Genomic DNA, 13,873 nt, shown 5'->3' on the forward strand with positions numbered 1-13,873 from the left:
TCTTTGCCTTATTCAAACATGCCTGCACCCCTGTCACAGGACCTGCACCACTGTGCTGCCATAAAAGCTTAAAAAAATTGAAAGGTTTAATGGGCCACCATACTTACCTCCAGACCCAAACTCCTTTCCTCAGGAAAGGCCAATAAAGATCACAGCAGGTTGGTTATATGTTGCAGACTTCATCTGGACAGAGGGGTGACCCAATAAGTCCTTTAGCATATAATTTTTAAATGATGTTTCTTCAACTGAGTATTACTACATTGGCCTGAGCTGAGAAAATAAGCATTGAGTGTGCCAATACTTGAAAGCGTAATTCTGCAGTTACTTTATACCTAGTAATTATGTCTCCATGGTGGAAATGCTGGAGTCTGTTTAGCAGAGCATTTAGCTGTAAAGAATTAAGAGACTTAAGTCACAGGAGCTTTAAGTAATAAGGTTAAAACCAGTACTCCTTAAAGGGACACAGTCAAGACTGGAAGCCAAACTTCTTTTAAAACTTGCCAGGAGTTTTAGGCTACAGATTATCTCAAACAAGGCACTTCCTCTTATCCCTCATCAGACGTGCTATTCCAGTCCAATTCACTTCCCATTCATTGGGGATGTTCAACTGCAAGGAAGAGCACCAGGAGTCTGAGGTCAGCACAAAGTTCTTGAAAGATCATATCTTTTTTATGTTTCTAAATGTCCCAATTCCCCAAATACAGGCAAGCAAAAAAGGAACTAACTCAGGTTTTTAATCCCTTTAACACAGTGTCTAACCCATGCACCCTGCCCAGCAATGTTCAGACCTTTACAAATGTAAGCCTGGCGAGCAAAAGTAAATCCTGAGAACAAAGCGGGTGAGGTTTATATATACCTGACAACATCTCAATTTAATTTTCTCTCAGCATAGGATTTCCATAAACTGAAGGTCCCTGAACATAATGCTTCCCTGTTGAATGCAGGTACCCAACTCCCTTACAGTTCTTTCCAAACCCCACCACAGCTCATCTGACAAAAGGATGAACATATCGACACTCAAGAGCAGTGTGCTAGAGGGAACATAAACTGAGTCACAATGATTAGCTGGCAGCGTTTCCTTTCATTTTTAAGATGCCCTCACCTAGCTGTCAGAGAGGCAGCGTACCTGCCAGTACCATGTTCCAATTCCTTGCCACTTTCCACAACAGCAGGGCATGAATCCATGCCGTAACATGGTGCTTATGAAGTTCAATGAACATCAGTCAAAAGAATTCCTCAGCTAAGGATTTCTCATCCTCTAACTTGATCCCATAGCCACAGCTGGTCTCTTGCACTCCACGCTGTGCAAGAAGGAAAAGGTCACTAATATCTGTAGGTACCGAGTGTGTTATTTGTTAGTTAGAAGTGTAATTATTCAATTATTCAAAGTTAATAACAGTGAAAATAACTTCAAAGGACATTAAGGAATCTATTTTGAAAGTCTGGTGAAGGAGGCAGACATCTCAGCTCTTTGTGATATGCCAAATAAACCTCACTTGTATCTTTTCATTAAACTACCAACCAGAGGTTTCTTGTCTGTGTGGTTTTTTTTTTTAAACTGGATTAAACTTGAAGCTTTCTTCCTAGCTGAACTAGAAATATAAGCACTCATAGTGTATTTCATAATGTATTTAACTGACATCTGTGAACTCATCACAGAATACAGTATTAGTCATATAAAGACAGTTAAACAGAGAAATGCTGGAGAGTTCATATGCCCACTAGTACTTCTGCAGTTCTTTTAAAACTTGTAAATAGCATTCCAACTCAAAAACCGTTAAACAGGAGAACAACTATTTTGGATCCCCAGTACGATTTACTTAATTGTAAAGTAAAAAAAAGTAAAATTAAAGTAAAATTGATTTACTTAATTGCAAAGTAAAATTTGATTGTTTTACAAAACAATTATTTAAAAATTACCTGCAGTAGTTGTGATCAAATCAAATACAACACGGATTGTCCAAAGACAATCCCTAGCAATACAGGAGGGACATTTCAGAGCGGGTTAATTTCATAAAGCTGAGGATAATTATTAGAAAATTGACTGAGAAGAATAAACTTGAACTGAAACTGTGATATCAGATGCAGGAATCATTCACTAAGAGTTTTCTAGGGGGCCAAAAAGCCACTACTCCTCAGACAAGAAGGACAGCTGAAGTCCATTCCACCCCAAAGAGCTATAGCCATGGTAAATTGTACAAGAAATAAACAGTATCAACACAGGTTGGGTGGCCCCAGGTGTATGAAGTTAGATGCAGGGGAAAGCAAGAGAGTTAAATATAACAAAAAAATCTTAATTATATTAGAGACAAAACACCAACAAGGATGTTGCCATCCCATTAGTTGACTTAACTGCTAATGGTGAAGAAGGAATGGGCATCCAATAAACATTTGCCCCGTGCTCGGGGAGAGGCAAGTACCTGTAAGACCAGGTACTTTCCAGCCCATCAGAAAGTGAAGATGATGTTAAACATCCAAGACGCAAATAATAAAAATAAGAAGGTCTAGATAACCGCCACTCAGATGTCAGTGAAGAAGTCTGTAGCCCAGTGACATTTGCTTTAAATGCATCCTGAGAGGTTAGAAAACAGGCTCCAAGGAGAACAGAGTATGACACTTGAGGTGACACTCAGGGCACACTTGTAGGAGGACAGGTACCTACAGACCACTGAGCCCACCAGACAATGTCTGAAATGTCTAAGGAGTTAAAGTTCTGAAAAAATGACACCTACTGTTCAACACCAGTTTGGAAAGACTGATCTAAACTGTACAGATTTAACATGCAGAATGTTTTGAGACATACGACCTACTAGTGCAGGATAGTCTCATTAAAGCGTAAAATGACATAATATGGTGGAAAGCCAGTAAAACAGAGTAACAGTTAGCCACTTGAGAGACCAGTCATGATTAGTGGGGTTTCCCATACCAAATGCCTGCCACATTTTCAACATTTTTGCTCCTAGATTGGGCATCTGCCATTTATACAAAACCAGGCAAGACACAGAACCCAGTGAGGAGGCAGGTAATAAAAGCAGCATTATGTACAGCAGCCTGGTCAGGTATAAGGAAGGCCTAAGAGAAAAGAAAACCCCTCTGAAATCCTGCTAAATGCAGAGAGATTTAATTCAAACACCCAGGATATACCTGTAGAATAGGAATCTGTATCACAGAAAGCATCTGCCAAATTTTACAGGTCACAGTAGACAAGCAGAGCATTATTTCAGCAAAGTCCTTGGCAAAGGTGGCTAATGCATGCACAGATAAGCATGAGCTGGCAACAGGAATAAAGCAGATTTTAGTTCTCCATTTAATGCTGATGAGATCAACACAAGAATATTAAATGCAATTTTCATTTCTATAGAAACTTTAGAAGTATGGTCAGAAAATAAAGACTGCAAAGAAGAGCAAATTCAAATGCTGAAGAGAAACCTTTCAAACTACGCTGCTTTCACACACTTCAAGAAAATGCCAGGTACTAGTAAGCTTTAACCTACTAAAGCAGCAGAGTAAGCGAAGACCCTACACACTCTCACAGCAACTCCTAATCTGTTTGCAAGACCACACAACAAATTATCTGAATGAAAAAGCAGGAAAGCAAGAGTTATTAGGCACATCACTCTGGTTTAAGCTCTCCTGGAACAGCACCGAAACAGCTTTCCCTGAGTGATTAAAGTATTTTTCAAAACATCGAGTAAAATTTGATCACAAGGCACAAAAAAAAATATGCAGGAGGAAATTCCAAAGGAAATTTTTTAAGAGGATCATTTGCCATCAGATATACCCATTTCACATGCCTCCAAGTCAAATAGTTGAAATAAGGTCCTGGACTTAAAAAAGCAGTTCCATTTGCTTGGACTTTATATGCCATTGTGTAAATTGCAACTAGCTCTCAGACTGTTACAGTTCAAAATTAGGGTCTTTCAGCATTTGGATTAGATCCAGTACTTTGTTGCATATTAAAACAGTATGTTAATAACAACTTTAATAAGCTTGACCTGGCAGATCCCAAACTGAAGAAGTCAACTGAGAGGACACGAAGTGAGCATGAAGAAAACAGATGCTATTCAAATTCAGGAAGCACCTCTGCACATTTTCTTCATCCCACGGAAAATTACAGGGGGGGGGGTTCAAGTAGCTCGTAGTCCCTAAATACTTAAAACAAAGACTCCATGCTGTTTGTTGAAACTTTTGCAGTAAGTGTCCAAAGCTGAAGGAGCAAGGGTTTGAAACAGGAAAATGAATGACCACCCATGCATCACAAGCCAAATGTGGTTTGTAGGTTTTAAACATTCCTATTATTTAACAGAAGAAGCTTGAAACTTAAAAGTTTTGTCTCCAATTAAGCCACCAGTTACAGCTTTACAAACCCCAAACTTAAGCCTCAATGTAAAGAAGCTCCTTTAGTAGCAAAGACTCTCTCATCTTAGTGTTGTTATCCAAATTTCTAATGCATTTTATTTTGTTCCAACACTACATACACTGGTAGCTTCCTGATTAATTGCAGATAGAGAAAAGGAGTTCATCATACTTACATAGCAAATTCTTTGTGAAGCATTGTATTTTTATTAATACCCTATCTTTATAACCTGTACTTCTGCTACCCGCGTTTAATGTCCAATTCTGTTCCTTCCCATTTTGATCTACACAAAGACAGGCAGCATTTTTTTTTTCAATTCTGCAACCATTCCAGAATACTGTCACAACACAGCAATACAATTACCCTATTGCTAAGAGTACTATTTACAAGTGTGCAATGCAGGGACCTCCAGCTAGAGACCTTCACCCCTGAGACAGAAAGAGCTAGAGGCACTGCATTCAACCTTACAAAGCACACAGCAGTAAGTTGAGGCTGTTGAGTCACGGGGTGGGGGGGTGGAAATCCTTTAAACATAGAGAAGAAGCCCTGACATTTGACTACTGGGCTTCTAGTTATGGATATTTCTAAGTACTCCACAAGATGAACATGTTTTCATTTCTGCTATTGTTAACATCCATTTCCATCTTCCCTGTTCACTTCCTTCACTTGGACGTCAACAGAGTTCGGTTTGGTGGACAGGTACTGGAACTCGAATTTTGCTGGCAATACAGGGATGCACAGTTAAGTTCACTGAGTAGTATTCCAACACTGCAGCTATTCTGACAAAAATGTCACCAGATAAGCAAGCCTTTCTAACTCTTCAGAGCAGCAGCAAGACAAACAGTAGGCAAAAAAAATAATGTCCCTAACCTCCAGACAGTGTCATTTCACACAGCACTCAACAACTTAAAATTTTAGAGTGCAAGACCAGAAGAGATCACCTAACTCAATCTCTTACATACCTCAGGCAGCCAAATCTCACACAGATACTGCAGATCAGGCCCCAAGACAAAAGCATGTTAGACAAAGGCACTATGCCCTCATGGGACTAAGCCAGGTACCATGCACAGGGATGAGGGAAGATCCACACTGCCGATATCCTTATAAGAGCAAAGCATTTCAGACATTGATACAGCGAACAGGACAGGCAAGGTATGAGACAAAGAGACACAGTTTTTACTATGATTATCAGATGGATAAGGTAGGTCAAGAAATTAGGAATACAATGGCACTGAAGACACAGCATAAGCTGTTATAAAGCAGAGAAGAGGAAAACTAAGAGAACCATCACTATCCTGAGACAGCAAGAGCTGGGGACAAATAAAAGTGAGCAAGTAAAAGCATCTGAAGTATGTCTTAGGACGATGATGCAAACAGAGCAAAGGGACCAATGAGCGAGCACCCGTGACTGGGTGATCCAACATCGGCACAGTCCTCCTTTATTATGAATTCTGCAAGCCATGCTGAGATAGCAGTTATTTCTATCTGTAAGTCAGAAGACAGGCAAGATCAGAAGAAGAAATTTAATTAAGTTGAGATCTGAGGTAAAATCAAGACTTTCACGAGAAGGCCAAGAAAGTTAATGATGCAAGACTTACGTGAAAAACTAGACTGCTTCACTGGGATTAGTTTTAATATGTTCTATTTTCACAAATACAACACTAAATGCAAACTAATAAAGCAAACTATGCCAAGAGAAGATTATCAGACATAATCCAGACACAGCTGCTCTAAACAGGAGTATATGCAATCTCTTTTGCACTTAAGCAGTAGAATGAAAATACAAGGAAGTCTCCTCTAAAAGCCTCAATCATGTAATATTCAGGATTTGTTTTCTCCTTCACTTCACTTACACCCTCTGCATATTTTCCTGCTCCAAAAGAATCCCTTAATTTGCTCGTACAACAGCCTGTTACCACTGGCTCACTTCACACATCCTCTGAACACTTGCAGGTGAGCCCAGACTCACAATTCCTTTGAGCTTAGACCTTCTGTCAGGTACTTCTACATCAGATGTAGCTCAACAATTCTGGAAAAAAAAAAAAAACCCAAACGACAACAACAACAAACCCCAACAAAAACACAACCTGCTTTGTTCTCCTAGAAGAAAATGTAAAAGAAATGTACCAGTAAACATGAGATCAAGAAGCCATGTATGTTAGTTGCTCTTTCAGGAATAAAGGCAGCACTCAGACATGTTTGGTGTGCAGTTTTAGATTAGCTATTCATTAAAATACTATTAATGTGTGTAATTCAGGAGGGGAAAAAAAAAAATCAATCAATGAATAACAACACTATCTTTCTGGCTGCCAGGCTTCCTGTTACACTGCCACTTAGGGGTTTTTCCACATTTCCCTTTATCTGTTAAACTGTAATTCAGAAGCTATTAACAGTGTCCCAATCGCCTACATTTATTTCACGGGTTTTTTTATTGTCTTTCGTTTTTAATCTCAGATCTGCAGCATCCAACCCCATGTTACTATGCAGTCTTACATGTGCACCATTTTTAATGGGGAAAAAAAAAGAAGCTTTTCCAGCTCCCTTATTAACAGCTGCACTGCTTTCTCATCAAGATTAGTTCATTTCAGTGGAAAGGGAAAATGCAAGAAAAGTGCCACTTTTTTTTTTTTTTTTTAAAAGAAGTGATAGTTAATAGAGATTTCTTCTTCTTGCCCCAAAAGGTATTCTTTTATCTCAGCTCCTGGTATCTATTTTGTTTTTCAGACTGCTCTACCTCAGCATACTTCCACTTTATGTTTAATGGTCATACTTGTGAGATCTCATCAGCTCATTCTTTTAGTCATGGCTATTTCAGAAAACATTTTTCTCCACGTTTAGTAAATTGACTACATTCTGCATTCTTATAATAAAGTTGCTCAGTATCATCTATCTAAATTACTGCTGGTATTTTCTACTGTCTTATCACAGCAGATGGAAATGAAAGGTACAATTTTCACAATAATTCTCCACCACACACAGTCACTAGTCACCTTAAGTTTCTTCTTTAGCTTTTTACACATAACCAAAGAATAAGCCAAACACAAGAGCGCATCGTTACAGGCTGCTGAAATACTTTTGTACCGAACGCTCTACAGACCAAGAATTAACACCCTGAAAAGGCAAGAGAGTTTCAGTAACTCAGTCATCCTGTTCACGTTCCTTCGCTACTCGTAGTAGGTGGGGTATAAATACATCTTTAACACAGTCAGCTCCTGGGGTCATCAAACCCACATTTCTTTAAAGGACAGCCTGAGAACGTTTTGAGAATGAACCACCAAAAAGAATGAAGAAACACCTGTAACACATAAGCATCCTTGAGCTAGTAAGAATCAGCTTCAATGAAGACATTTTGGCAAAGCCTTCAAAATGGACAAGTCCACAGAGATGCTCCCTGTGCTTCACAGTTTACAGAGAACTGCATCAAAAACATTTTTAAGATAAACTCCACACCTGTACACCTCTCCTAACTCCTTAAACACAATATATGTTTAATAAAAGGGCTGAAACTTAATTTAAAAATGCTCTCCTACAAGAACAGTGCTGTCCCCAAAATAATGCACACTCAAGACACCCTGCTGGCATCTTTTTATTAACACCATCATCAAAACAGGGATTTTGATTCAAAAAGGTGATGAACAGCCAGATGAAGAGCTGTTACCGAATCAACCGATGTGAGCAAAAGAAGAGCCGAACTGTCAGCAGCAAACCAGTGCCAGTTTTTTATCATACCTGGTAAAGGAGTTGAGAACATTAAAACTGTACTTTTAAGCCGCAGGGCACGGCTGGCATCCGGGGACACCCTGTGACCACAGCGTTTAGTGCAGAACGCTGACGAGAGACACGTCCCAGAAGCGTGAGTCCTGGCAGATGGTTTTCTCCAGGGGTGGGGTTTTTTGTTTGGTTGGTTTGGTTGGGGGGAGGAGTTGGCACAAGAGAGCAAGAAAATGAAAACTGGAGATAGAAAGCAAGCCGCTAGCGCTATGATCCAGCCTGCATGAAAAAGAACCGCCTTTCAGTAACCTGTTCAGCAAGGGAACAAGGCTTGATAGCAGGATGAGAAGGTAATTAGTAACACATCTGAAACAACAGTGCGTGCTACAGGAGAGCATACGGAGAGCGACAACCACAACGTTAAAGCCAGTGACAGCAACCTGCTTCCTGCGAGCAGAGCTTCACTCGGCGGCGGCGTTTCAACTCCTGTTCAAACGAACTACGAAAGTCAAACACGGCTCCTCCTCGCTCCCGGGGTCTCCCGGGGTTTTGGCACCCGGTGCGACTGCTGCTCCTCCTCGACATCACACCCGCTCCTTCGCCCGTCCTCGCTCCGAAAGCCGTCCTCGTCGTCCCCCCCCTTCCCCGGGGCGGACACCTCACGCCCCGGGCTGGGGCTGAAGGTGGACGCTCCCGCCCGGGCCGGCCGGGACGGGTTGCCCGCCCTCGATGGAGCCACGGGCTCAGCCGGGAGGTCACCGGGACGCCCGTCCCCGCTTCCGAGAGACACAAGTCCTGAACTTAAAACAAGCCAAACTCAAACCCCGCACACGCGCGAAGTCTCCCAGCCCGGCTCCCACTCCGGAGCGGGGTCCCCGGGGGACAGCTCACCCTGGAGGCAGGTGCTTGGGGCGGGCAGGCTCGGCCTCTTCCTCTGGGGGCCCGGCGGCTTCCCCCCCCCCCCCTCCCCACAGGTGAGGGAGGAGACCCCCCCCCCGGGCCGGGACAGCGTGACCGCCCGGTGCCCGACCCGCCCTGAGGCGCTCCCGGCACCGGCCACCGCCGCCTCCGCCCAGCCGGGCCGTCGCCCCCCGCCGCTCCCGCGGGTGCCGGGCGGCCGCCCCCCGCCGCCGCCGCCGCCGCCGCCGCCGCCCCCCTACTCACCTCTCACGCACAACAACGACATGGCGGCGGCGGCCGCCGCGCCTCAGCTGCGGCCCCGCCAGCCGACCCCGGCTCTCCTCATGCCGCCCCGCTGCCACAGGTCGAGCAGGCGAGGCGGCGGCGGCGGCGCCGTGAGGGGAAGGGCGGGGCGCCGCTCCACCGGCCGGGGCGGGGCGGGGTAGGGAGGGGCACACACACACACACGCACACACCCCCCCGCCGCCGCGCCTCCACCGCCACCCCGCCGCGGCCGACAGGGGGCGCCGCAACCCCCGTCCCCTCCCGTCCCCTCCCGTCCCCCCCGTCGCCACGGCAACCGCCCGGGCCTCGGGCTGCGGCGGGTGGAAAGTTGTTGTTCTCGGCTCCCCCCCCCCCAACTCCCACCCCAAACTAACACAGCTGGAAGAAAGCCCCCGCAGCTGGGCACGCGGACACGGGCTTCATTGGGGATGGACGCGTTCGCAGGCCGGGCAGCGGGCCGGTCCCGGTTCCCCGGGGCGTCGTGTGAGGGTGGGGAGGCCCGGGAACCGCCGGTGGGCGCCGGCCAGGCCGCAGGGCAGGGCAGGGTAGCGGGGACAGGGCCCTGGTCCCCTCCCCGCTGCCTGAGACCGGCTCGGAGGTGGCCGTACCTGAGGGAAGAGGGGGTTGTACTTGGTTGGGGGGGGGTGGTACTTTGCCGCTTTCTTTTTTTCTTTTCCTGCTTTTCTCACTTTTGTTTTACTCCTGCAAGGTGAGAGAACTTACTGGGTAAGTAATGTCCTGCCTGTGTCTTTGCAGGAGCCATTCGCACTACTTACGCTCCACCTGTCCTGGGACAGGCTCTGGTTTATCACCATAAGAAGCTCGACCGATGCACAGCAACAGCCACCAATGTCCCCCCACGCAGCAAATGCTTTGGGAAGAGCAGGACCAGCAGATGTGATTACTGTGTCATAAGTTCTCCCTCAGTACCCTTCCAGCTCCAAAGTGTGACCAGCTCTCAGGGTTTCCGGAGCCTGATGTGTTTGCGTGGTTAGTAACTGCCAGTCCGTCTCTCTACTTGTCTAGTCACTCTCAGACCCCTGCAAAGTCCTTGCACCCCCAGTGTCTGGTAAGGTGATTCACAGGTCTGGCAGCCTGTTGCAGGAAGAACCACACTTTCGTCTCCCTTGAGCCTGGTTCTAGTCATTTTCTCTGATGGCCTCTAATGCTTTTAGTGCTGCCTCATCGCAACCTATAAATAACCATAACACTGTGAAATGTGCTTCTAGTTCCAAACAGAGGATTCAAGGAGAAACAATTGCTGATATTGAAACTCAACAGCAAAGTGTCATGTAATGTGATTGCTATTGCATTAACGTTTAGAATAACTCAAAAGTCTACGCAGAGGGTAGAGGACAAGACTCCTATCTGGGTGTTTCGAAGACACAACCAACCTTCCCAAAATTCAGACCTAGACAGAAGAGATTTGATTTCTGCCCTGTCCAGCACAGCACGTTTTACTGCCCTTATGTTTGCTGCACTGAAGAGTATCGGGCAAGGAAATGTGTCAAAAATATACGTAAAGCTTCTCCGAAATACCAAGAGGAACCACTTGAAAGGACAAACCATGACGTTCCTGCAAACAAACATGCAGACTGTGTGCTAAAGGTGTTACCAGAGGCAGTCTCAAGGGACTGGGAACACTTCCACTTAGCAGTGTGAATGGGAACTGTCATTGCAGGGAACTGCAAGTGCCAGCACTGAGGCAGGCAGGGAAGGCATCTCCTCTTCTTGCCCCTGAACTGGCTTCAGTGTTGCTGAAATGCTGCTAAACTCAAAAGCTCTGGTTCCCTTCTTTATGTGTTATTTAAGTGTAACAGTGGCACACTGTAAGGGCTACAGCACACCAACCTCTGCATTTTGGCTGTTCGTCATCAAAGCCTGCCCCACCTGTAGGCTGGGCACAACACTGGCTTTTCAGTTAACTTGAGGGAACATTAGTGTTTTGCTCTAAAAAAGTCCTTTATTATTTATCTCCCATGTGTCATAGAATCATTTAGGTTGGAAAAGACATTTAAGATCATTGGGTTCAACCATTAACCATGCCCACTAAATCATGTCCTGAAGTGCCTTGTCCATGCCCTTTTTGAATACCTCCAGGGATGGTGACTCAACCATTTCCCTGGTCAGCCTGTTCCAATGCCTGACAACACTTTCAGTAAAGAAATTTTTCCTAATATCCAACCTAAACCTGCCCTGCCGCAACTTGAGGCCGTTTCCTCTTGTCCTATCACCAGCCACATGACAGAAGAGACCAGCACCCACCTCACTACAACCTCCTTTCAGGTAGTTGTAGAGAGCGATAAGGTCTCCCCTCAGCCTCCTTTTCTCCAGGCTTAACAACCCCAGTTCCCTCAGCCGCTCCTCATAGGACTTGTGCTCCAGGCCAAGTCAGGGGTAGGGTCCTAGGGTAGGACGCCAGATCCCCAGCCTTTTCAGATCTCTGTTCCTTCTCTGCATTCATCAGAGCCTTAGAGCTTTTCATCAGCGAAAGATCTGCTCAGGGGTCCCTGAGCTGTTCTGATGCTTTTCTTTTCCTGTCTTACTTTGCAGCCTCATCACAAACGAAAACTCTTAAACTGTGCATGAGCTAATCTCTGCCATAACCACACAATCCCATCATGACTGCTCTCCTCCCTTTGCTGGGCCCCATTGCTCTGCCTGTCCTAATTTAAAAATTAAAGCCTTTGAGGCCATGATTGTCAACTACTATGTCGCACAGCACCTGGTACATCAAGTCTCTATCTTGCCCACAGCTTGTAAATGCTACCATAATGCTACCATAATACAGAAATTATCTTATCAAGGGCAGATGATGTCATACACATTTTAAAATCATAGTAATGTGTTATTAGCAAGCATTGCAATCATGTAAGTATCTTGTAGCTAGGATGAGATATCTTACTACCAGCAGTAGCTGTGAAGGCTGAGAGTATAACAGATGTTATGAATTCCTTGCAGTTCGGAGGTCTAATTAGGTACAAAGGTTTTAGCATTCTTTATCTGATCAAAAGAAATCATTTGTGTAACTCCCGATTCCCAAATACAGGGGTTACATGTGTGTCTGTCCCTCCCTCCTCTCCTTTCCACTTCAGGTAGGCTGGAAGAAGGACCATGCCACTACTGCACAACTTTTGCAAGGTTGAATTACTCTCTTCTAAATTGTTGTTGCTCCTTGAGACAACTTCCTCATGTTTTCCCAGTTGAAGTGACACTCCCCAAATGCATCTTTCTCTGTTATTTTTTCTAGTTCTTCCTCTGGACATTGTTGTCATAAATATGAAAATAGTTTAGTGTTAAAACACTGCAATAGAAAGAGAAAAAACCCCACCACTTCCGGTGCTGTCCTCAACGTCTTAAACATGAACGATCTTTCCAGCTCTGTTTCTATAAATCTGCAGAAGGGAATGCCAGGTTCACAATACTTAACTGCAAGCAAAGCCCCAAATCCTGTTGTAGCAGACTGGCTCTGAATTCAGTAGCTGACCGTGCTCTGGTAGCACAGGCAGCACACTCCGTCAGCAGTGTATTTTTTTTAATGGAGAATTCTACCAAATTAAAGAGGAAGAAGTCAGTGCAGCAAGCACACTACAGTAACCTGCATACACACTGAAACTATATGCCTTTCTGAACAAAGAATGAGGTACTCTGCAAACTCAGAAACAAGGCATTACTGCCAATTCCAAAGTGATACCAAATTTTCACTCCCTGCAGAGCAAGAGTTAATTTTCTCTGGCTACTCAGACCCCCACCATTGGTCTCGGCTCACCTGCTGTTGGGTAGGAAGGTAATAAATGCGTGACCCTCCACTCAGTGCAGCTCGCCAGCTGTTTTATACCTGCATATGTGCAGTTTCCCTGTTTGGAGAGCAATACTGTAGCTATATTTGCAGTCTAAACAAACTGTGTTTTCTTCTTCTCTTGTTCTTTTTCCTTTTTTAAGTTTTGTATTTTTGCTGCTGGAGAACGGCTCAAGCTCAAACTTGGCGTGTAGCAAACCCACGTGGGCTTTATTTTAAATCAAAGGGTTTAGATCTGTTAAACCATTTTTCTGTTACGCAACTGACAAAAAAAAAAATCATCTCAGACCTGGTTTTGGGGGCTAAGCTTTAAAGATAAGGAAAAAAAGCTTTTAATTTACCCTGTGACATTTGGCAGGAATTGAGTGCTGAATGCAGATTAAGCAGTTGATTGATACGCTGCTGGTTGGGCAGCAACCCTTAGATTTGACTGTAAAGGTAACAGCCTAGTGAACTGGCTTTCACTGGTATTTCTGCTCTATTTGTTTACTAATAAAATGTAGCATTTGCAGAACAGCTAGAGGATTACATGATCTTTTTCACAGTGCTGCATAGTGTCTTACCTGTGTGCGGGAGCCATTTCAATAGCATCTTGACGTGCAGCTTTCTCTGGAGTGGATTGCAGCCAATACTCAGTGCAGTAGCTGAAGAACACCACATGCATGCACTGAAGCTTGTGGGGAAGCAGCCTGCAATCCTCTCAGTTGTATGTAAACGAGAATGTTTGTTTTAACACTCCAAAATGCTCAAACAGGTCAATACCCATGAAATTTTAAAGGTCCGGCAATGGATAGCACTTCTGCACCTGCAGTGAGGTGAAC

The 13,873-nt window shown here is 44.5% G+C and overlaps 1 protein-coding gene across 12 annotated transcripts in view; it reads right to left on the reverse strand.

Moving 5' to 3' along the window:
- The window catches only part of UNC13B (unc-13 homolog B), a 223,055-nt gene extending 213,680 nt beyond the window's left edge, over positions 1-9,375 (reverse strand). For all 12 annotated transcript variants that reach the window (XM_052776337.1, XM_052776339.1, XM_052776338.1 and 9 more), the window contains exon 1: positions 9,233-9,375. In XM_052776337.1, coding sequence (XP_052632297.1) covers positions 9,233-9,254 — 22 coding nt within the window. In that variant the 5' untranslated portion in view covers positions 9,255-9,375. The remainder of the gene's footprint in view (positions 1-9,232) is intronic.
- Positions 9,376-13,873: the final 4,498 nt, after the last annotated feature.

The sequence above is a fragment of the Harpia harpyja genome, chromosome Z (assembly GCF_026419915.1).
Source record: "Harpia harpyja isolate bHarHar1 chromosome Z, bHarHar1 primary haplotype, whole genome shotgun sequence".
NCBI classification, from domain to species: domain Eukaryota; kingdom Metazoa; phylum Chordata; class Aves; order Accipitriformes; family Accipitridae; genus Harpia; species Harpia harpyja.